A 25,987-nucleotide genomic window follows, 5' to 3' on the forward strand; every position below is an offset into this window, starting at 1 on the left:
ATAAATTCAAAGAAAATGAATAGTTTATTTTGATGAATTTTTATCCTGGAAATGTCTTGAGGAAATAATTATTTTGGATTTTTAAAGGGAAATGTAAATGAAAAAAAAATATGAGGGATTTTTATAAAATTATGAGAAAATTCCAGAAGGATAAAAAATTTATTTTATGAGTTTTGGTGATTTGTTTTGAAGCAGATTCGAAGGAAATCAATGAGAAATAAATTTTCTCAAGGAAAAGTAATTATGGAAATTTGAGAAAATAGGAGAAAAATCTTGAAAATTTTCAGAAAATTCCATAGGCTTATAAATATTTTTTTATGAATTTTTGTGAAGAAAAATTTGGAAAAAAATGTTTGAAGAGGTATTTACTTGAAATTATCGAGAGAAAAATAGAAAGAAATTAGAGAAAAATAATGAAAAAATTGGAAAAATAGATATTGATTCCCTTTGAATGCATATGATGTCTAGGGTATCGTTGAGGCTCGAATTTGAACTATAGAGCGCCTGGCAAGAGAATCGATGTCGATCGGGCACGCATTTCGAGGAATCTTGAATTTAGCCCAAAGTGAGTGGTTCTACCCGAAAAGACTTATAGTAGCATGTGAATAGTTTACTGTGAGTGTTCATCCCTATGACTTGGTTTATTGTGATGGTTTGTCCAAACGGTTATTTACACATGCATTGAATTTCGTACGATAAATTGCATACATCGAAATATTGATTTTAAGTTATGCATGTTATGATTTTCGGCATTGGCATGTTGTGTTGTCCATGTGGGACGTGGGTTGTTAACCTGTGACGTAGCTCTCGAGTGTCAGCACTCGGAATGCATGACAAGGGTTAATACTATGTGACCCACTTGGGACGGCACTAAGACGGACTTCACCCTACGGTACTCAAGTAGAGGGGCTGAGAGTGGACACCACCCCGATTGTTGGCTCAAGTGGCGGGGCTGAGAGTGGACACCACCCCAGGTTCTTTTGAGCAATATCATTAAGGCCGAGGTGTCGTGGATTTCGGCGATAGTGCTGATGTGACACTCTTGGGGCTAGAGTTACGTTGGGTTTTGAAATGCTTTTGAGTAGGAGCGTAAAGCCTAACAATGACAATGAGGTGATTCCCGGATTCATATGTCGAGGTTGTCCCTCTTAAGCAGGATTGTTTTGCCAATGGGCCGAAGTGGTCGTGTCGCCTTTAGAAAGATTGCATTTTTCCCGGTTAGGGTTAAGTGCTATGTGGGATTCTCTTAAGCTGGTGCATGTCGGGACTTGTCGGTTTTATATATGATTTTGCATATATTCATGAAAATGTTTTTGAACTCTCACTTAGATGATTCAATATCTAATTTTGACTATGTCCCTGGAATATTCAAACGTTTTAGGTGAAAGCAGTGGCACCAAGGGGAAGAATGTCATCGAGATGTAGCGGCTATGTTTAGTTTTCATAGGTTTTTGTCTATAATGGCAATGTTCAAAGGTAATGTAATATTTTGATATTTTCATGTGAAACATCGATTTGGTTATTGTAAAAGAAATTATCGGTTATATATATCATTGAGGTTTCGATCTTGCTTCCGCTGATGTGATTGATAATCCCTGTCTTAGTCTATTAATTATTAAATTTTGATATACTAAGAAGGTATGATCGGGAATGTCGGGAAATGACTATAATGAAGGTATGTATGTCAAGCTGCTTGTGTTGTGTATATGATGTTAAAAAGAAAAAAAAAAAATTTCCGAAATCTCAAGTTAACGCTCGCTTGGGAAAAATGGGGCCTTACACGCCCCCTTCTGAAGCGTCACCTATTATAGTTGTACACATTTTGTCTTCGCCTACCGTCACTCAGTACTGTTGCCTCTGAAGCATATATAGTCCATTACTGTCGTCCGTTGCAGCACACATTTCTCCCTCTCTGCCGTTACTTACCATCACCACGCACCATTCCCTCTCTAACGAGTCTAATCTCGGGCTCGCTAGCAAAGGGTTAAGTTTGGCTAATCAACCTTTTGATAAAACAAGCTTGAGCTTCACCTAAGCTTTAAGGCTTAAACTTGAGCCTAGAAACTGGCTTGCCTCACTTCAATTGCAACCTTACTATTAATAGTCACGTGTGATCACACTTTTCTCTGTGGTCAGTAGAGATATAGGCTTCAATAGGTCAAGAAGTATGGGTCAAATACCAAAACCTCCCAAGTCATCACATCACATGAAATTAGTTAGTAAAAACCATGCTCGTGCCATCCTAAATTAAGGTATATAGGTGAAAACTCATGTCTCACTTCTCACCAACATCATATATAAGCAAAACTCTAATAAATGAAATGAGAGGATGTTATATATTAAAAAGGAATTCAATGCACTAATCAGTTTGTAACCACGCAAAGACATGTAATTTGGTAGGGTAAATTACAAGAAATTCTTGTATGGACTTATTTTACCACATAAGACTATAGACTCGTGAATAAAATCAAGACATGTGGTGACTCATGAATAAAATTAGAACATATGGCATTTTCCAAGAGGAGATAAAAAATTAAGAAGAGTTAACTCATGATTAATTTGGGTTATTCATGAGTCCATAGTAGATTAGGTACATATAATAATTTCTCATAAATTACATCTCAAATTTCAATTACAGGATCAAGGATAAATGTTTTTGGATTCTCTCAATGCCTCATTCATACCCTTGGTACTGGAGAAAATTATTATCCATCCGTCGGTTCATGCGAGATAGGTTTGGGTGGAGGGTTTGTGATAGTAACTGAGTTTTTTTTGTGGCATGATCAATGGCATCCACTTGGATTTTGATCGGTCGATTTTCTTGCCAATTACCTTAGCGATTGGGCATTCTTATTTCTGCTCATGTTTCTGAAATCATTGTTGATGGTGTCAGCTTCTTCACCTAGCTAGCTTGGATTTAATTCAACTTCAGATGTCTTGTCCTCCTAGGGTTGGGTATCGAGATGAGTTGAGAAGACTTTCAGCTTTAGATGGAGTATTTTTTGTTTGGTCTGCTTTGCAGGGTTGTTAGGGCAACGAGATTGCGTCCCTTGACATCGTTTGGTATGGTAGGGGTATGGGATTTCTACTTATTCCTTTATTTTGGGGTTAGCGGTTATATACTCTTGATCGTATTAACTTATATTTGCCTTTTCTAAATATATATTTTCTTTGCAGAGTGAATTAAAAGCAACATAATCATTTGTTCGTCAACTATGCCTATTCTAAGCGAGTGTTAACGATGGGAAACAAGAGTCTTATGGGTCGCAACTTGGTGGATAGGCAAGGGTCCAAGGCAAGTTGCTAACCGTTTAGTTTTGCAAAGTAATGGTGTATTTCATGTGGTGTAAGCAGAATAATAGGTGTTGGCAAGGAACAAAGCGGTCGACAAATCAGCTGGCATATCAAGTACAATATCCTGCGTGGGCAAGGTTGATCACCATTCCTTTTCCCCATCTCTCCAGTGTTGTGCTTTGTGACATTTCTGGTTGTTTCTCGTTGACCATCACCTTGTTCAGGTGAGTCATTCTATTTAGTAATTTGGAGTAGGCAAAACCTCTGTAAATCTTCTTAGTCAAATGATAGACGACTCCTAAGTATGTTACACACTCTTAGCTATGGCTGGGGATGTAATCGGTGATTTATAGTTTGTTCCTACATTAACTTCTCGTGCTTTTATTCCTAATTATAGCTAAGGGAGATGATACGAATTCATGGAGTTGGCCTTGAGCGTTTGTGCTAGTGAATATCACGGGGTTGACTGCACCATAATGAACTTTGATAACAAAAGCTAGTACATTCCTCCTATCCTAGCTATTACTTGTGTACATTATTCAATCCTCAAGTGGCCAATCTAGGATTATGCTATATGGCTGGATATGATTTGAAGATTTTCTTGATGCTCTTTTTGGGCTATGCACTATATCTCGTGCTGAAGGATTAACTGGCTCATTGCTTTCTTGAGAAGTCATTATTGGATAGGTTATCTTTGTGGTTTATATTTTGCATTAGGTCCTATATCTATTTCCGATTTTTGAGAAGTGTTAGTTTCTTGGCATTCTTGTACATTGGGATATGCCTTAATTTTTTTGATGTAGACATTTTTGGTGCTGGTTTTTTTTAATATAAGTCTTATTTACAGAAAACATAAATAAATTATTTGGGTTATTTGTAAAGAAATTTTATATAATCTAAAAGTATCTTTTGAGTTACCTATTAAAAAAGTTAAAAGGATATTTTCAAACCACAAAAATGAAATCACCCTTTGGGAAGATTTTTAACAAGGGGTCTCGCACAAAAATCTTAAATCACGTGGAATTAAAATGTAATTTATACATTTTTTATATTTCTTACTTATATCACAACAAAAATTCTAAAAAGTAAAATAATGCAAAAAAAACATAGAAAGATAAAATAGTTCTCAAGGTTTAAAAATGAAAATAAAAATTTTAGCAGATGCATATAATAAGGTTATTGTTGGCATCATAGCTCTAGTTTTTTTCTAAGAGACAGTAACACCTTATTTATTGTTGTTACACGATTACAACAATAAATTTGTAAAAAAAACAGGGAAATTACTGATGGATGCCTCTCGCATGGATGATCCGAACGATGGATGACTCTCGTGTGGTATATCTGAGTGATGGGTGACTCACTCGGGAGATGGATGACTCATTCCGGTAATGGGTGACATGTGAATTGTTCAAACAATTTGTAATTATTGGGAGAGATGGGTGAGTCTCCCGAGGTGGAGTGACAGTGATGGATGAGTCTCTTGGGGGTCACAGCAGCGATGGATGAGTCTCTTGAGAGCAATGGATGAGTCTCTCGGGAGTCTCGACAGCGATGTATGAGTCCCTTGAAAGCAATGGATGAATCTCTCGGGGGTCACGGCAGCGATGGGTGAGTCCCTTGGCTAGGTTGAGAGCGATGGATGACCTACTGGAAAGAAAATTGGTTAGGGACGCGGGTGAGAATCCCCGTGTGGACCCTCCGATACTTAAGTCAGTCCCTTGTAGAAGTAAAGTGCTTGAAGACAAAGAGTAAGTACGAGAATGAGAGGTTGCATACCGAATGAGAGGAAAAAATCCCCTATTTATAGTGATGGGAGGGGCATCCATGTGTCAAATGACTCGATTTTCTTGGCGGGCATCTCGGAGACGGTTTTGACCGAATCTTACGGGGTTACTGACGCGAGAGTGCGTGATCGAGCGTTCACGCAATCGTATGCAGGTGCGAGCGTAGAGACGCGCGTTAGGCACCCCGAGGGACCTCCCTTGGGGGTGTGAAGTACCCCCGAGAGAGGTCTCTCAGGGGTGCAAAATTACCCCCCAAGAGATGTCTCTCAAGGGTGGAGGGGATGCAACCACGCGACAGCCTGGCTTTTCCTTAGCCACACTGCTGCGTGGCAGCGTGGGAGGGGGGAAGTGCCCCCCTCAATTTTCCCTAGCCCATGCTATTGCGTGGCAGCGTGGGGGAGGGAGGGAAGTGGCCACTGTGGTCGCTTCCATGCTGCCTCCTGGCTGCATGAAGCAACCAGGTGGTAGCCTGATGGGCTGCCATGTGGCGACTTTTGAAGTTGCCACATGGCCTCCTTTTTTCTTTTATTTTTTCTGATAATTTTGGTCGGCATAACATTTATATTTCGCACTTTTTAAAAAAATTAATAATCAGTAATATTCATATTTTTATTTAATTATTTATAAAAAATAACTTTATAAATAGACATGTGAGATGTGAATATAGCAATATATTTTTTATCTTATACTTTCACTTTTTTTTTTTTTTTTTGGTGATTAGTTGAACTTTTTGTTATTTTGTTTGCACTTTTAAACTATGCATTTTTGACTCAATTACATATCTTGCCAGCATGGCAATCAATGTGTAAGTAACATGTGGTTGTGGAAGAGTGGCATGAGTAAAAACTTGGTTACTAGCTAGGCCAATGAGAGAGCGCCACATCACATGTGGCAGAAAGCTGTAAAAATTTAGAAGAAATTTTTCTCTCCGGCTTCTCCTCTCTCTTCAACTTCTTTTTTCTCTCTCTAGCGGTGTCTTCTCAGCTCCCTCTCTTTCTTTAGCATCTCTTCAACTCTTTATCTCTCTTCGGTTATGTCTCTTCCGACATATCTTCTCTCTCTCTTTTTGGCATTTCCTCAATTTTTTCTCCCTATATCTCTTTCCAGTAGCGTCTTCTTATCTCTATTTATCTTTCTAGTGGCGTCTTCTCAGTTACATTTCTCTTATCAACGTCTCCTCAACTCCCAATCTCTCTCTAATTGCATTTCATTTCTCTCTCTGACATCTCCTTAGCTCTCATTCTCTCTCTGGCAATTAGGACAACTTCTCCCCATCGTCTATACTTGTCATTAGCCACCTCTACAGCATGCCTCATCGCTGCTCTCATTCTCTCGACCAGCCAAGCTCACTCCCTGCTCTCATTCTCTCGATCATAGCTTTCATTTCCATTGCATTTTACTTTCATCTCTTCCTTTCTCCCTCTATTTATAGGCGATCCTTTACCTCACCTCACTACCTGGCCATTCCCTGTTACGTGCGAAGCCTTCAAAACTTGTAGAGGTATGGCTTCGAGTTGCAGAGCATGGGCTAACTTGCAGAGGCATGGCCATTTTCTTTGCGTGCACACACACACATTGCATACATATATATAATTATATATTACACTAATTTATATAAAAATTTACACTTTTAAACCCATAATTCATCTTAATATTACTTGGGAATTTTCTTAAATTACAAATATGCCCTTAAACATCGAATTAATTTGCGTTATAATACTGAAAACGCAAAATTAATAACTTGAAACTTAGTTAAAAATGATGATTTCATCTTAGTGTCCTCGCTGGGCTATCGTTTCATTCTGAAACCTCTGAAGGGTTACTCATTACAAAAAATCGGAGCCCCCTCAGGCTTCCGTTGATTTCTTGAGTGTCTTCTATGACAATTCGATTTTGTAACCTAAATACCAGTTGTATTTTAGTTGTACTAAAAATTGTTCCCAATTCGATTTCTTTCGATACCATAAATCCTATCTCGAAATGCTTATCAACGCCGTATCATTTTCATTAGACAATTTCACTCTGAGGCATTCCCTGCAGTCGATTCGATACTCATAATTGCTATCAAACCAATTTTTCGATATTCTAAATTTACCAAAATTACGTAACAACCTCATACAAACATGGGGTATTACAGATTCTATTCAGTAACTTTAAGCGGGCAAAACCCATGTACATCTTAGTCAAACGATAAACGACTCCTAAGTATGTTACGCACTCTTAACGATAAACGACTCCTAAGTATAATCTTGCAGTATCTTTTGAGTTACCTATTAAAAAAGTTAAAAAGATATTTTCAAACCACATAAAATCTCTTTACGAATAATAGGGTTTTTCTTTATAACGAAAGAGTCATTAACCACAAAATGAAATCACCCTTTGGGGTCTCGCACAAAAATCTTAAATCACATGGAATTAAAATGTAATTTATACATTTTTTATATTTCTTACTTATATCACAACAAAAATTCTAAAAAGTAAAATAATGCAAAAAAAACATAGAAAGATAAAATAGTTGTCAAGGTTTAAAAATGAAAATAAAAATTTTAGCATATCCATATAATAAGGTTATTGTTGGCATCATAGCTCTATAGTTTTTTTTCTAAGAGATAGTAACACCTTATTTATATTTCACATTTTTAAAAAAAAATAATAATCAGTAATATTCATAATTTTATTTAATTATTTATAAAAAATAACTTTATAAATAGACATGTGAGATGTGAATGTAGCAATTGGGAGGTGTTGTAATAGGCCAAACCTATATTTTTTATCTTATACTTTCACTTTCTATTTTTTTTTTCTTTTGGTGATCAGTTGAACATTTTGTTATTTTGATTGCACTTTTAAACTATACATTTTCGACTCAATTGCATATCTTGCCAACGTGGCAATCAATGCGTAAGTAACATATGGTTGTGGGAGAGTGGCATGAGTAAAAACCTGGTTACTAGGCCAATGAGAGAGAGTACATCACATGTGGCAAAAGGCTACAAAAATTTAAAAGAAATTTTTCTCTTTGGCGTCCCCTTTCTCTTCAACTTGTTCTTTCTCTCTCTAGCAGTGTCTTCTCAGCTCCCTCTCTTTCTTTAGCATCTCTTCAACTCTTTATCTCTCTTCGGTTATGTCTTTTTCGACATCTCTTCTCTCTTTCTCTCTGGCATCTCCTCAATTTTCTCTCCCTATATCTCTTTCTAGTAACATCTTCTTAGCTATATTTCTCTTTCTAGTGTCATCTTCTCAGCTGCATTTCTCTTATCGACATCTCCTCAACTCCCCATCTCTCTCTAGTTGCATTTCATTTCTCTCTCTGACATCTCCTTATGCGACCTTCGATTGAAGCGACTTCTGTGGATTGCGACTGCACCTGGTGTTGGATCAAGGCTCTCAGTCGCTCAAGACGTCGATGCGCAGGTGTGAGACGGGCATGTGGGTCTCAATGGTTGACTTGAGTGTGAAAGCGCCTTAACGAGTGAGATTTGAGGGTCTCGTTTAGAGACCTTTTTTTCGTGCAAAGACTGGATTGAGTGCGCTACTTTTTTAGTTTATACGCAAAACGAATCAAGATGCTATTCCGATGTATCAGTTGTGGCTCTCATTATCTCTCTGGCGACTAGGACAACTTATACCCATCATTTATACTTGTCATTAGCCACCTCTACTGCATGCCTCATCGCTGGTTGTTTCTTGTCCTGCCACACCACTGATGCAGAACGAAAATCAGAACAAAATTAGAATAGCAATGTTCATAACCCACGAATAGGCATGAGAAATATTGGAATCCACCAATGAACAAAAGCGAACGTGAAACTTGTATTGAATATCAAAGAAGAATTGAACAATTAATTAAGTTCATGTGGTCAACAACCCTTTTATAGGCAAACCCTAAATCACTAAAACAAGTATTTAAACTCACAAAAATAACCTTAATTAGCTCTAAACGAGGAAATATTAAAACAAATAATCAAGAAAATTATTAAAATCAAACCCTTCTAGCTGTTCAACCTTACTGTTGGTTGATCGTTGGGAAGCCATCTGTCGACCGACAGTATGGAGTTCGTTGATTGACAACACGAGACGCTCGTTTGTTGACCATCTTGGAAGCCATCTGCATGTCGATCGGTTGTGCTTGAGTGCACTGGCTATTGACCGACTATAGGTGGTATGTCGATCGCCAGTGTGTCTTAACCATTGGTTATCAACTGCTTGTTGAGGGCTATATATAGACTGCTAGTGCTAATGCTCAGGCATAACGCCTGCTCTTCCACTTCTCCAACTAGCATGGGATGCCTTCCTTGATCTATTCTGCATCAACCACCCACCAAACCTCATTACCAGCCACCATCTCCACCAATCCCTCACCCCCTACGTACAACTTTTGTCCTAACCCATTTTCTTCATCATTTGAATCCCAATCATTGCCGACCACAAAAGGAAGAAATTGTGATAGAGATGATGGCCGATAACAAAGGTTTCTTGGAGATGGGTTGGAAAGGGTTGCAGAAAATAGAGGGATAATTTGAGCATTTCAGCAATTGTGTATTGGAAGATTTAATTCAATTCTGGTGAAGTGTGCAAGTAACTTAAAAATGTATGGCCCAGTGTTGTAATTAAAATAACGAAAAGTCCTAATGACGACCAAAAAAAAAAGTAAAAGTATAGTGACAAAAATATGGGTGGCCTATTCTAATACCATGAAAAGAGCTAGATGTCATCTAACACAAGTTATATCTAAATGATAAAAACAAAGTTAAATTTAGTGAATGGATGAAACATCAACAACAAAAATTGCGGTTGGGATTGAGTTGCAAGTTATACAGTCTAGACTCGTACCTTATAATTAATACTTAAACTTATCTTCACAAATTATATTTAATGGTTTTCAATGTGACATGTTTAATTAATTTTCATATTCTAATTCACACTAATAACATCTAAATTCATATTTGTTGAAACAAATATTATCTCAATCTCTATTACGTTAACGTAAACATCTTGACCACAAACTTTGTATAAACGTCAATATTCACAAGACACTGTATAAAACGGCTACAATTCCAAACTGTAAACAAATTCCAATCTTTCGTCTTTTATGAACAAAAAGACTCAAAAGTAGTACATATTATCTTGGGATGTTAGAACAGTCAATGCATGGGACATCTGTAATTGCGTCCCAATGAAAGAGTACTTAAACACGAAATTTGATACTTCCTGTGACTACTGGCTGTTAAAGATAATTATGGGGATTTTACACTTTTGTGAAACCCTAAACAAGCAAGACACGACCAGGTTCAATGAACACAAACCTCTCTCTCTCTCTATATATATATTAGCTGTGCCGCTAATAAGCTTCATCATTCCATCCAACAAATTAATCCGCCATTCATATACACTGGGGTTTAATTACAAGCTTAATTAGGATTAATCTGCAGCAGCCATGGGAGATGTGGATCCCGCTTTCATCCAAGCAGCCGAACACAGGCCCAAGCTGTCCTTCACTGAAGCCCAAGGCATCCCACTCATCGACCTCAACAGCAGCAGTTACGCCGCCACGAAAGATCTGGTGGACGAGATTGGGGCCGCCTGCAAGAACTGGGGGTTCTTCCAGGTGATCAACCATGGGGTGCCGCTGGAGACGCGCCGGAAGCTGGAGGCGGCGGCCGCTAGGTTCTTCGCACAGCCGCCGGAGGAGAAGAGGAAGGTGAGCAGAGACGAGGCGAATCCGCAGGGTTACTATGACACTGAGCTCACCAAGAATGTCCGCGACTGGAAGGAGGTGCTTGATCTCACTGTCAAGAACCCTACTATTATTCCGGCTTCGCTTGATCCCGCCGACGGAGAGCTCCGCCAGCTGGTTAACAGATGGCCAGAGAATCTTCCCGAGTTGAGGTAACGTTCAAATTGTCTTGAAAATGAATTAAATTAAAACATATTAGGGATAACAAGAACAGCCATTGATGACTAAGAAGAACAGCCATTGTTGACCTGTGCAGGGAGGCGTTTGAAGAATATGCCAGGGAATTGGAGAAACTCTCCCACAAGCTACTCCGACTCATCTCGCTGAGCCTGGGCTTGCAGGAGAATCGCCTGAGCGGCTTCTTCAACGACCACACGAGCTTCATCCGGCTGAACCACTACCCGCCTTGCCCAATCCCCCACCTAGCGCTGGGCGTTGGCAGCCACAAGGACAGCAGTGCCTTGACCGTCCTCGCCCAGGACGAAGTCGGAGGGCTGGAAGTGAAGAGCAAGGCCGACGGCGAATGGGTCCGAGTCTGGCCGACCCCCGAGGCTTTCATCATCAACGTGGGAAGCATCACTCAGGTGTGGAGCAACGACGAGTACGAGAGTGTGGAGCACAGAGTGATGGTGAATTCGGAGAAGGAGAGGTTTTCGATTCCGTTCTTCTTCAATCCCGGCCACAGTGTGATGGTGGAACCATTGAATGAGCTGGTGACGGAGCAAAGCCCCGCGAAGTACAGGCCCTACAACTGGGGTACGTTCTTTGCCAACAGGAAGCTCAGTAACTTCAAGAACCTTGGCGTCAACAACGTCCAAATAGATCATTTCAGGATCCAGGAGTGATCTTCTTGAACCATGAAATTGAGCCGTTACAAAAGAATATGTGTGTGTGTGTGAATAATGCTTTGTCATGGAAGCAGAGCCATTGCAGATCCTAGTTGAGATCACAGTATGTACTATGTCTATGTATGAACATACACACACACACACATTTATATATATAGATAGATAGATAGATATATAATGGTTTCACAGTATTAGACATGTATACAGGTAATGGTGTAATGCTAATTCTAATTACGTTTGAATAAATATATCTTATGCTTAGCTTCAAATACTAATCATCATGGGTGTTTGTGAAATCTTGTTAATGTATTCAAAGTTCTAAAATCTGAGTCCAAAATCCCACTCCGTACTGTTTTATATAAGTTGCAGAAATCGAATTGGGTTGACGGACTCGAAGTCGTGTGGGCTGTTTCTTTAACTGATATAGGCCCAATAACTACAATTAGGCCCAATCAATTTGGTCTGCACTCACAAAATACTGGTTTTCAGATTTTTTTTATATATAAGAAATGATAAAAAAAAAATAGAGACATTTTAGAGTTTTGAATTAATTGGTTGTCTGAGTCAACATTAAGATACATTAATTCATTTTTGTAACCTTAACAGAGACACGTGCGAGAGTAAATTAAAATATAATTATAATTAATCTTAAGGTATTAATCAGAAACAATTTTAAAAATTATATTAAATTAAAAATTAACGAAAAAAAATCTATCCATCAATGACCAGCGAGGTCATCTCAATTATGACAATACGTAGGGATGGTAATTGCGATTGAAATTGTGAAAAATTAAACTGAAATCAAATCGGTTCACACTATTAAAAATTATTTCATTAAATAATAGTTTGATTTGTAAAAAGATCGAACACAATTTCAATTAGTGTGGTCTATTTATGATTTTTATTAAATATAAATTAAAATTTGAATCGAATGTGTGAATAATCTAATCGAAAATATATATATAATATTTATTTATTTATTTAATATATTATATATATACATAATATATATATTGAATAATATATTTTTTTATAAAAAATTTAACTACCATACGTGCTGCTGACTAGCACTAGTAGAGGGATTCATGTTGAATGTATATATCACTTAATTTGAACTCTCAGCCACTAATTTCTGAAGAGAAACAGAGGAAATCGGTAAGATGGATAAGAAGCTTCACCTCGGGCTAGTTAATCATCTGTGTTGGGTTTTGTGTTTACCAATGAGGTACAAGGTGATGGCGATGGTTCGAGTTAGTTTCATAAGTATCGACTCAGGATTAAAATAACAGTTCAAACACTTTTATTGGCAGCTTTAATAGAAGTCGGGTCATAACCCTTAACCTTTCATTTGGAAGAGAAATGGGTCTTGGCCCATTTGTTCAAGGGAGAGTGGAAGCCCCTGAATTCCAAGCCCATATTGCAGAACCAGTATCATCGAGCAAGCACTTTGTGCTCATCCACGGCGCTTCCCATGGCGCCTGGTGTTGGTTCAAAATCGTGCTGCGGCTGCGATCAGCCTTCGGCCACAGGGTCACCGCTGTGGATCTCGGGGATCGATCCGAGGCAGGTGGACGACATCCCTTCCATTTCCGACTACTTCGAGCCGCTCATGGACTTCATGGAATCTCTTCCCGCCCACGAAAGGGACATCCTCGTAGGCCATAGCCTCGGCGGACTCGCCGTTTCCCTGGCCGTGGAGAATTTTCCCGACAAAATTTCGGTGGCTGTGTTCGTCTCCGCCCTGATGCCCCATCTCTCAACGTTTCCACCCTTTTTCCAAGAGGTACGGATCCTTGGTCTTGTCTGAATTATCTTGCTCACATCATAATTAATAAAAAAAATTATTAAATAAATTAATAATAATTATCTCATATGTTACAAAATAATTTATATAAATATTAATATTTATCTAATAAAATAATCAAATCAAATTTTGTTCGTTACCAACTGATAATTCTTTATAGTCTAAAATCTTGATGGATCAAGTATGCATTTCTTATCATATAGTTATAACGTTTAAGTCGGTCGAGCTCTTGACTCTTCTCCTTGGCATTGTTGAAAAAATTAATCTATCATTGATCAGATTTTCATCACCAATGGCCTTTGTTGGTTTATTGCAACTCTGTTAATCAGTCAATTTAACCAATAGCAAGCGCAATAAAATAGAAACAGAAATTGAAATCCCACAATCACAACTCACACACATAGAATATCGACATAGTGAAACGTGTTCGAACCCAAACATAGGTTTTACTCACGGCAAAAATTTCGTCTTTAATCAATTCACTAATATCTCAAAATTACAATTAGATTACAAGATTACAAAAAAAATAAATCATATTGCAAATACAGAACTGAAAGCATAATACAAAATACAAAAATAAGCTGCAGCAGCGGGAATCAAGCGAGGCTGAGCTGGCTGAGGCATAACATGCATGGATCGCACGGGTTTGGGCTTGGCCCATAACATATGTAGCTCAATCAAATGAATCTTGGCCCATACAATATAACCACAGATGATATATATACACATTTAAAATTCATTTAAATGACAACAATATGAGAAACCCAATACATATATGAAAAATGCAAACAATATGCACATAACAAATATATGGAAAATACATTTTGAATCACTTTAATTAACAAATTTCACCTTAATTCAAGAATGGATTAAATAATGGATTTTGGACTAGAAACCTCTGCAAATCTCTCACAACTACGTTGGAAGAAAATTGAGCAAACTAAAACTTGTTCAAATTTAGCTATAGGAATAAACTTAGTTAACATACTTGTTGGATTGATTTTTGTAGAAATCTTTTCCACCTTAATCTGTCATTTAGATATAATATCCCTAACAAAGTGAAGGCGCACATCTATGTGATTGATTCCCTCATGAAACGCATTGTTCTTAGAGAAATGGATGGCACTTTGTGAATCACAAAATACCCTAGGGATTTAGTCACCTAGACCTAATTCTTTAACTATTCCTTGCAACCAATTGTCTCTTTCATGGCTTCTGTTAAGACAACATATTCTGCCTCAGTGATTGATAAAGCCACTATATGCTGGAGATTTGATTTCCAGCTTACCACATTTTCACCTATGGTGAAAACATATCCAGACAAGGACCTTCTCTTATCTAAATCAACTGCAAAATTAGAGTCACAATAACACTGAATGCAGTTGGAATTTTCAATGTTAGAACTGAACACTAAACCCGTATCTAAAGACCCCTTTAGATACCTAAGTATTCATTTAATAGCTGTCCAATGTTCTTTAGATGGGTTGCTTATGAATCTGCTTACTAGACTGATCCCATAGGCTATATCAGGTCTAGTTCAAATCATAGCATACCTTATGTTTCCCATTGCATTAGAGTAAGGAACATTTTTCATATATTCAGCTTCTTCCTTAGGTAAACCATCTTTTACAGCATGAAGCTTAAAATGCGGGGGAATAAGAGTAGAGACTGCTTTGCAGTCTTGCATATCAAATAAATTTACTACCTTCTTTAGGTAACCAGATTGGGACAATGTTAAGATATCTCTTTTTCTATCTCTATTAATGTCTATTCCAAAAATACGCTTGGCAGCCTAGAGTTTTCATTTCAAACTCTGATTTAAGGGCTTGAGTCAATTTATTTATTTCTCCATTTTCCTTACATACTATAAGCATGTCATCTACATATATAAAGAGATATATGAACAGCTTTCCTTTAAGCTATTTAAAATAAACACAATTGTCAAAATTACACCTTGTGTAATTTTCTTTGAGCATAAATTCATCAAACCTCCTATACCATTGTCTTGGAGACTACTTAAGGCCATATGATCCATATATATCCTCTCTTCTAGATTTCCATTTAGAAAGACAGTCTTGACATCTAATTGTTCAAGCTCTAAGTCATATAAAGCTACTAGGGCCAAGACTAGTCTTTTTGAGGTATGTTTCATTACAATGGAGTACACTTCATGATAGTTTATGTCTTCTCTTTGGGAATAACTCTTACCTACTATTTTGCCTTAAATCTGGCTTGTTCTACACCTAGTTGTAACATCCCAGTAATTTTGGAGCAGATAGTAATTATTGATTTTTCTATTTGAAATAATTTGTGATCTCTTGGGGTTATTTAGGTTTGAATAATTTAGTGGAAAAATAATAATCATTGTACTTGGAGTAATTATTGAAATTTTGAAATATTAATTTGTTGATTTTAAAAGAAAAAGTCATGTAATTATTGAAATCTGGGGCGTAAAAGTTATTGGTTATTGAGGTGTGTTAATTTTCAGAAGTTGTGGGTATTAAATATAAATTCAGGAAAATGGGCTCGGGTACACCTTAAAAATAAATATGCACGCTCTATGAGTGAGGAGGTTGCTAGAGCAGGTGGTGCGCAAGCGAGGGAGCTCGGTGTTGGGCGCGAGTTTGAGCCACGGGAGGTGCAGTTGCTGGGCGTTTTCGCTAGATTTATTTTCCAGCTATTGGGAAGCCAAAACGGTGTAGTTTTTGGCGTTATTGGGGGCCTGGGCGTTGCTGCTGGCCATGTGAGATCTATTAAAAAAAATTATTTTTTTCATTTATTTTAATTACAGATAATTATGGCCACAAATAAATGAGAGCCACGTGAATAAAGAAGTTATTAATGCAAGGTACAATCATTAAATGAGAAATTTAATGTGATAGGATGGATAAGTGATGGAAGCATGTATGTATTTATGAAGCTGAAAACTTGGCTGCCAGTTTGTCTTGCTAGGCGCGTAACATAGCAGAAAATAAAATTTAATTGGATTTGCCATTACTTGGCTACCAACTTCTCCTGCTAAAGGAACGTAGCATGGATGCAATGAGTATAAAATTTAATTTGATTTGACAATCGCATGATGGCAGCACATGACGAGAAGAAAGAAAAAAATATGGAGGTAAAATATCAACTACAATCTTAGGATTTCAGGAGGATGGGCTTTATAAATAGAGCATTTTCTGTGGAGGTTTAGTTCATGGGAAAGAGAAAGTTAAAGTAGGGGTTGAGATCTAACAGTGGGGCAAGCTAGGATATAAGAAGAATTTTAGCATATAGCATCAAGGTTTCAACACTTGAAGAATTCGGTCAAGACAATTGGTAAGGGTTAATATATATTTGATGTGCAAATTTTATGATCATAACTTGTATGTAATAATAGGGAAGTGTCTAGACATGAGATTATAAATTATGAGGACTAAATAGAGCTCATGTCAGGGTCCATAGGAATATTATAAGGGGCCACCTAGAGTCTGAGATGAATGAGGTAGACAGGCATGCATGCATACATTACTTCATGTTTTATTTTCAATATTTGTTATGAACTGTAATTTTCTATTTTATATATATTACCTTTGTTGAGTGTTAGGACTCACCCCTCCTGACTAACTATACAGATAGCTTGGGCCTTAGCAAGGGAAAGACAGTGTTAAGGGAAACATCATTAGTGAAAGAGTTTTTTTTTCATAATTTATTTTATCGAATTTCATGGTTGTAATTGACGTCATTTCGAAGTGTTTAATAGCGAATCAAGTCATTTCTAATAAGAATTGGACTTGTTTATATTTATCTTTGACGAAAATACTTATTTATATATTTAAGCGAAGGGATATGTATGTAAATTTCTTTACAATCTCATTCCACAATTCTTTTGGGTCTCGGGTGCAGGGTGTCACACTGGCAGGTATACCTGGCTTCTATTTGTATATCCATTTGCAGCCTATAACATTTTGGTCTTTAGGTTTATCTACAAGTATCCAGATATTGTTCTTTTCCAGAGATTCTATATCTTCCTTCATTGCCTTTAACCAATTAGTTTTATATTTGCTAGAGCAAGCTTCGTGATAACTAACAAGTTCATTATGCACAATTGAATCTCTAATGTTAAGAGCATAGGCAATAACATTTGCATGAGCATACCTTGTAGGTGGTTTTATCTCTCTCCTTACCTTATCCCTAAATAGGATATAATCATCCAAATCAAAAAGAGATTTAATTGAACCCTCATTTTCCTCAATTTCTATTTCGGATCCAACATTTTCATGAGAGTTAGAAGGTTGAGAGCTTTCTAGGTTAGACTCCACAGACCTATCATTAGGGCTATCCCTTTCCACCTCAAACTGGAAACTTTCAATTTGATCTACCTTAACATTTTTCACCTTATCTGGCATATAGTATTCTGACTCTTTGAATATTATATCCCGTGTAATACCCCAAGAGCCCAGAGAAGTTAGTATATATCGAGGATAGTGTAAGAAAGGAAACAACACCAGCTGGATACCTTTTGGGCTGAATGTTGGCAAAGAACTCCCAAGTTAAGCGTGCTTGACCTGGGGTCATCCAGGGATGGGTGACCCCCCTGGGAAGTTCGTGTAGGCCTATCAGAGTAAGTTGTTCCGGTCCTTCCTATCGCTCGATCGGGTCGTTACATCCCGACTGATAACTAGCTTTTTATCTTTAATCAGTCATAACTTATATCATTTTACCCCTTGAGGGTATCCTAAGAACACAGCCTTTTTGGCTCTAGGGTCTAGCTTCCCTTCTTTCTTATGGACATATGCAATACATCTAAACGGTTTAAGGTGATCTAATGACGGTAATTTCTCACTTCATAGCTATTTTGGAGTCTTAAAGTTTACGACAAAGGAAAGTGATTTATTTATCTGGTAACAAGCAGTTGATACTGCTTTAGCCCAGAATTTCTTAGGTAAGTTAGAGTCACTTAATAGACATCTTACCTCATTTAGAATTGTCTTATTCATTTGCTCAGCAATACCATTTTGCTGAGTTGTCTCATTGCAAGTTTTATGCCTTGCAATACCTACTTGTTTGCAAAAATTTGTGAATTTATGATTATAGAATTCCATCTCATTATCTGTTTTCAAGATCTTTATTTTCTTGCCTGTTTGGTATTCTACATAGGTCTTTCATTCCTTAAATTTTGCAAATGCTTCATTTTTGTGCTTAAGGAAATAAACCCATACCTTTCTAAAATAGTCATCTATTAGAGAAAATAAATACTAGACACCTGATAAGGAGCTAGGAACTTGGGGAGATCCCCAAATATCAGAATGAATATACTCTAGGACATCCTTAGACTTATATATTGTAGATGCAAACTACAACCTGTAAGGCTTTTCCATGACACATGTCTCACAGAAAATTAAATCATTTAACCTTTTAGGATCTAGGATGCCTTGTTTACTTAATTCTTGTAAACCTTTCATTCCTATATGACCTAGCCTCCTATGCCCACTACAAAAAATCAGAGTTTTAGTGACGAAACTTTCCGTCGCTAAAATATTAAAATCTGTCACTAAACTTTTTAGCGACGGGGGACAACCTGTCGCTAAAGTTGGCGTCGATAAAATTTAGCGATAGAAAATAACGACAGAATAGTTTTGAGACGGATTCAGCGACGGGACTATCTCCCGTCGCTAATCAGCGACGGGCAACCACCCCGTTGCTGAATCCGTCACAAAACTATTCCATCGCTGATCAGCGATGGTCAACAACCCGTCGCTAATCAACGACTTTTTTAAAATAAAAAAATTAAATTATTTAAAATGTAAATTAAAATTATTAATAATTTATATAAATAAAAAATTTTAAAACATTAAAAAAAATAAAAAAATTAATTATTTTCTATAATAATTTTTAACATAAATTAAAAATAAAATTTTAAAATTTTACAATAAATAAAAATATATTTATAAAAAAAATTCATATTTAATTATTATTCGAATTTTTTTATCTTTTATATTTATTTAAAAGAAAATTTATATATAAATGAAATTAATGATCATTAATAATTTAATTTAATTAATTATTATAAATTAAAAATATATTATTTTTAAAAAAATCAAAATTCATATTAAGTCAAACTAAATTCATATCAAAATTCATAACAAAACTAAATTTGTAAGTCAAATTGATTAATTCATAAATATTCAGTTACAATCATCATCATTACAATCATCATCATTTTGTTCCTCATCATCAAAAAACTGATTACTTGGTCCTGGTTGAATCGATCGTCCAGATTACTGATAAGACGGGTCAGGTTGTTATAACGTTATCATTTGTCTATTCATCTGCTCTTGCCACACCATCATCTATTGCTGCCACTGACGCAGTTACACATTCTCATTTCTCATCTCTGTTACCTCCGCATTCATCCGAGACTCGGTGGATTGCAGCTGATTTTCCACCTGGACGACCTTGGTTTGAGCAGAATGTAACTCCTTGTTCAGTTGGATGACCCTTAATTTCATTTGTTCTAATTCCATCGACAAATCATATGAACCACTGGAACTGTTATAAGATCCAACCGGGAAGGACTGCCTACCTTGAGAGCTGAGACCGTAGACACGACCCTTCTTGTTTCTACCAGAGACAACTTGATAAAAAATCTGACGTTCGTCGATTGTAGGTAGAGAGAACGACTCACTACCATTGGCTGATGCTGAAGATGCCTCTGCACTTAATCTCTCAAACGTCTCCTATATAAATTAAAATATTGACGTTGTCAACTAATTAAAAAAATTATTAAATTATAATGTTTATTAAATTGTACAAAATACAATTACCGCGATGGTCTTTAATCTATTATCAACCCACATTTCTTCTCCTTGATCATTCTTTCGACTGTGGGTTCTCCTAAAAATCTCAAATTCATTGGGATCGCAGTCTAATTCCCTTGTCTGCATGACAAATATATGAAATAAATAAAAAATAATATAAATCATTATATAAATTTAAAAAATTTACATTTAATTAGTAAAAAAACTAATTACCATCTTTTTTCGGCTCTCTGTGAAAAGAATGGATTCACCTGTGTGGATTGACCCACCAATCTCTGTGAAAAATTTACATTTTATCGAAACCTGATATCTTAACATTAATCGTAAATAAATTCAGCATTCCTCAAAATTTGCACAAGCCACTTCAATTCAAGCTTCAAAGCATCCTAATCACCATATTATTTAAATAAACATTAAAACCTATTTTTTCCATAAATTTCTGGTATTTTCTTTAATTTTCTTTCTATTTCTTCCTATTTTTCCTTAATAAATCCAAATTAAATATTTCTAAAATATTTTCTTAAATATTTCTAAAATATTTTTTCAAATATTTCACTACGAAAATTCATAAAATAATATTCTTGAATTTCTAGAATCTTTTAGGAAATTTTACTCATCTTAACTTAATATCTCTGACTTCCTCGGTATGCGTGCCTTGATCTCGAAAAGCATGACCGGACAATTTTTCCTGTCAAAATCTCCGGGATATTACTGAAATATAATTTTCTATCTTTTGGAATTTTTTTGAGATTTTTTTGACATTTTCCCATTTATTTTTCCTTTTCTTTTCTTTTCTATCTTTTTCTTTTTCTTTTTTTTTTCTTTTCTTTTTTTTTTTTCTCTCTTTCTTCTTCTTCCTCCTCCCTCCTGCGCGACCTGCAACTCCATCTTCTTCTTCTTCTTTTTTTTTTCCTCCTTTATTTTCTTTCTTTTTTCTTCTTCTTCTTCTTCTTCCCCTCATTCTCTTCTTCCTCTGTTTCTTTTCCAGCGCACAGACAGTCATGGCCACGCACACAGCCCGCCTCTGCCGACCGCTACCAGTGCCACTGTTGTCACCTGCGCCATGCCCACCACTGCGAGCTGTTGCTGCAGTAGCCTCCTATGCGTGCTGCAGCTCTCGCGAGCTGCCCCTGTCGCTGCTACTTGCAGCGGGCTACCATGGCTGTCGCTGCTGTGTGGCCGCCTTTGGCCACCATTTGCTCACTTCCATGGTTGCCCCACTTGCTGCCTTCGGCTTCTCCTTCTTGCTTACAATTTCTGGCCATTGCTTGCTGCCATTCACACGCCACTGCCATTTGCTCCTTCTTCATTTTTTATGTTGCTTCCTCTAATTATTATCCTAGTTATAGCCGATTCACCACCGCTCACGCTTGTTTGCCCATACCTCTTAGTGTATAGTACACTCAAGTTGTAGTCAGAGCCGGTCCTGGGTTTTTGAAGGCCCGGGGCAAATTTTTTCAACTGTGCCCTTTTATACAAATTAAATAAAAAAATAAAAATTATTAATTAATTAAATTTATTAAAATTATAAAAATTTACAAAAGATAAGAAAAAATAATTTGGAACCTCATTTAAACCTTATTTGGGGAAAATTTAATGGGACAAAACCCCAAATGAAGGAAAAATAGTACCTTGCATTATAAATATTGCATTAAAAAATGAAAACAACATATTTGAATCTACATACTTCTTCTCGAATCTCCGTAAGTATTTCTTAATTTGATCAATCTTTCTTTCATCTAGAGTTGTCAAAAAATATTCAAAAACCGATGAACTGGACCAAATCAGACTAAACCATGCCTTTTGGATTGGTTCTATGGTTTAATGGTTAGGTTCTGGTTTTAAAAAATTAATAATCAATATATTTAGTATGGTTACTAATTTTTTTTTTTTCAAACCATGGTTTGAACCGTACCGGAATCGATATTATACTTATATATATATTATAATTTTTTGAGTATATATATATATACATATGCATAAATAGTGTCAATTCTTAGGAAACTAGAGAGATTCATGAACTTTTTTATTTCTAACATTTTATGCGTTATTGCTATACTAAATGGTCGATGTAATCTCATTTGATGAGATAGTCTCTGAATTATTTTATTCTACATTTACTTCAAGACTTGAAGTATTAATGAAGTTATAGGTTTATTTTAATTAACAAATTTGTTTGTAATTTCATATTTTGCGAAAATATTTAGAAGTTAAATGTTGATTAGATAGAACCGAAATCGGTCCGGTGTGACGGATTGGTCTTGACTTGATTTTATATATGTAATGATTTGGTCACGGTTCTTATTTTTTTGGAATCTTTAAAAATGATTCGGTTACTGGATTCTTATAGAACCGAACCAATCCGAACCATTGACACCTCTACTTTTATCCTCCATAATTAATCAAAGTAAAAATAATCATCACATGTACCAATAAAATAAAAATTGCAATGAAATTTTCTTTTGACAGGTTCAAGTGGTAACTTCTTTTGTTAATTTTTTTTTAATTTTTTATACACATATATACATAAATTTAAAAAAAAAAAAAATTGTGCCCCCTTACTTATGGGCCCTGGGCTGTGGCCCTGGTAGCCCTGGCCCAGGGCCGGCCCTGGTTGTAGTCACACGTCACCTATTACGTGCAATATCCATCCAATGTTGCAGATCATGACTCGAAGTATCGTGTTGCAGGGCATGAGTGAAGGTTTAAGGGCATGGGCTTAAAGTTATCTAAGGCATGGAGATTTGCATAGGCACTGCTACGTATATACATATTAATATATATATATATAATGTTATATATATTAATAAAAAAATTATACATTTAAACTTCAAATTTTATCATAAATTCATTAGAATAATTTTCTTATTGCAATAATATCCTTAAATACTGAATTAATTGACATTATAATACCGAAAACGCAAAATTAATAATTTTAAAGTTACTCGATTTGGACGATTTGGGCCTAGTGTCCTTATTGGGCAGTTGTTTCATCCTGAAATCACTGAAGGGTTACTCATTACGTAAAACCGGAGCCCCCCTAGGGTTCTGTTGATTTTTCGGGAGTCTCCTACCACGATTCAGTTTTACAGCCTAAATAGCAGTTGTATTTTAGCTGTACCGAAAACTGTTCTTGATCCGATTTCTTTTGATACCATAAATCCTAACTCGGGACGCATATCGAGACCATATCATTTTTCTTAGACAATTTCACTCCGAGACATTCCCTACAGTTGATTTGGTACTTGAAATTACGATAAAATCAATTTTTCGATATTCTAAACTTATTAAAATTACGTGACAACCTTATACAAACATGGGGTATTACAAATTCCCCCTTATCTACACCTCTTTAATTTTGTTCAAATTATTTCTAAAACTTCTCCAACCAAGTTTATTCCAAGTTATCCATATACGATCACTCTCATTGAGTTGTCACTTAAACTCCTTCTACAAGAAATTAAAAATGAATAAATATATATACAATTTTAAATTGAAACTTTCTATAATTAAGAATTGCAATTAAACTTACGCTAAATTCGTCTAGCCACATTCGTCGTGTTAATTCAGGCACATCATCCCAATGAAGCCAAACTTTAGCGTACCATCTCTTCCAAATCTTGGATTGTACACTTGGTGGGCCAACCTTGGGGAAAAAACTACAAAACCAATATTTATCATCTAAGAAATTACATTTGTATGTAAAAAAATCACAAACAATTAATTAAAAAGAATATAATTAAGATACTCACTGATCACAGTTCTAATTGCAGAATAACTCTACTCGATGATTAGCTCGGTTGGTATTAATTGGCTCAGATGGAGTTAGGTCAACATTTTGCGCAGGAAAAGATGTCGAAGGATGTGCATGTGGTGTCGGCATAAATGAGTATGGATATGAACCTCCTATGGGATGAAAAGTAGACCTAGGATAGGGGACAGAATGTGGTGCAGTCTCAGGTGGGTGGGATGTGGGTGGGACTGTAGTATAATCCATAGGATATGGCATAGAGGGGAATGGTTGTTGGAACTGAGGCATGGGAATGAAAGCATGTGGGTGCGATGGTTGAGGATATAAAAGAGTAGATGGAACAGTATGTGTGAAGACAGAAGGAGAAGGCTGTGACCAACACTACTAGGATCTGGGGAAGGTGTGTCCCTTTAAGATCGACGTCTTTCTCTACCCCTACTACCTCTACCCCTGCTTGGTTCGAGAGATGAATGCCCTGACATCTGTTTTTTAAATTACATGAAATAAGAAAATACGATAAAACGAACAAGGTCACAGACATTAAGAAATACAAAAGATCAATATTATATCAATATATATATATTTAAATTCACATGCATTCATAAATATATTAATCTTTTTCTACAAATTCATCACTATCTATGTCATCAGACAATAACTCTTCTTCGTCGTCTTCTGATATAGATTCTTCCTCTGCATCATCATCATCTTCTTCTTGCTGAATAATATTTAAAACATCTATTTTCTCGACTATCCCATCTAAATCTTGTAAACTACCTCTAAGGTCATCATTTTGATCAATTTGTGAGAGTTTTGGTATTTCATCCTCCTGGAAAAGTTCTTCCATATTAGCCTCGGGAGCCGTTATTGTAGGTCGTGCCTTTGTTTTAATAACAACCATTCAATCACGTTTATCACGGCAAGTGCTAGGGTACGATGCGTAATACACTTGTTCATCTTATTAAGCAAAAATGAAATAATCATATTTCTTATACCTTCTTGATGATCGAACCTCGATAATAACTTTTCGTGAATTTTGGTTCCCCTTGGGCTTGGATCTTACCATTCACATTTGAACATAACTTTCCTTTTGATTGGTAGGCCTGTATATCCTAATTCAATAATATCTAAAAAAAAATCGTAAAAATAGGTCTCCGAGGATCCAACCTCTGTCCCAGGCACGCAAACACCAAAATTTTTGGTAGATCTACTAGTACTCCATTTGACGGTATGAAATTTATATCCGTTCACGAAATATATTGGCCAATATCGCACTTTTGGAGTCGGTCCCTATTCCATATTCTGAATTAATAGATCTGTAACAACTTGAGTATTCGAATTAACCTGATAAAATATTTGAATCACGTAATGTATTTTTAAAGTTTAATTAAAAAATAATCTAATATGAAGTAACATACTTGATGATGAAACCATTTAGAAAAATGTTTCTCGATTTCATTTAAATTTTAATTCTTACTCGATATAAGGTTCGATCTCTAGAGTATCAACAAGACATATAATTTGGTGGCTTCAAACTCTTTCCCATCCATCCACTTGATTTTCATTGCTCCTGCAGCACGGCCTGGATAATTGAACACGGAAATTTATGGATATAAAGAATCTCCCCCATCGTCATTTCGAGGGACTCTCGTTCTTCTTGATCGAACATTTGGTGCAAAATAATATGAACCAAATGTGGACATCTCCTCAATTAAATATGCCTCACATATGGATTCTTCTACACGAGCTTTATTGCGGACCTTATTCTTTAAAGTGTTGAGAAACCTAAATCATTCAAAAATCTCATCAATATAAGAGAATTTTATTATCGTTAAAAATTAACGATTCAAATTATACCAGATGTACTTTTCAAACGGATACATCCATCTGTGTTATACTAGTCCCCCTACCTTTGCTTCGTAAACTAAGTGCACTGAGAGATGCTCCATTGGTTTAAACCATCCGAGAG

The 25,987-nt window shown here is 36.2% G+C and overlaps 2 protein-coding genes across 3 annotated transcripts in view; both read left to right on the plus strand.

The window, feature by feature from the left end:
• The window catches only part of LOC127801021 (protein DMR6-LIKE OXYGENASE 2-like), a 44,156-nt gene that overhangs the window by 3,456 nt on the left and 14,713 nt on the right, over positions 1-25,987 (plus strand). The window lies entirely within an intron of this gene.
• On the plus strand, positions 10,420-11,957 carry LOC127801025 (protein DMR6-LIKE OXYGENASE 2-like). The gene is made up of 3 exons (XM_052335800.1): positions 10,420-10,967; positions 11,072-11,783; positions 11,826-11,957. Exons 1-2 carry the CDS (start codon positions 10,516-10,518, stop codon positions 11,658-11,660), a joined length of 1,041 nt encoding a protein of 346 aa, XP_052191760.1. The 5' UTR covers positions 10,420-10,515; the 3' UTR covers positions 11,661-11,783; positions 11,826-11,957.

The sequence above is a fragment of the Diospyros lotus genome, chromosome 5, assembly GCF_014633365.1.
Source record: "Diospyros lotus cultivar Yz01 chromosome 5, ASM1463336v1, whole genome shotgun sequence".
Lineage (NCBI taxonomy): Eukaryota > Viridiplantae > Streptophyta > Magnoliopsida > Ericales > Ebenaceae > Diospyros > Diospyros lotus.

Coding starts and splice junctions, on each gene's coding strand:
- LOC127801025 (XM_052335800.1), top strand. CDS start 10,516: ATGGGAGATGTGGATCCCGCTTTCATCCAAGCAGCCGAACACAGGCCC. Junction 10,968..11,071: donor GAGAATCTTCCCGAGTTGAG/GTAACGTTCAAA, acceptor TGACCTGTGCAG/GGAGGCGTTTGAAGAATATG.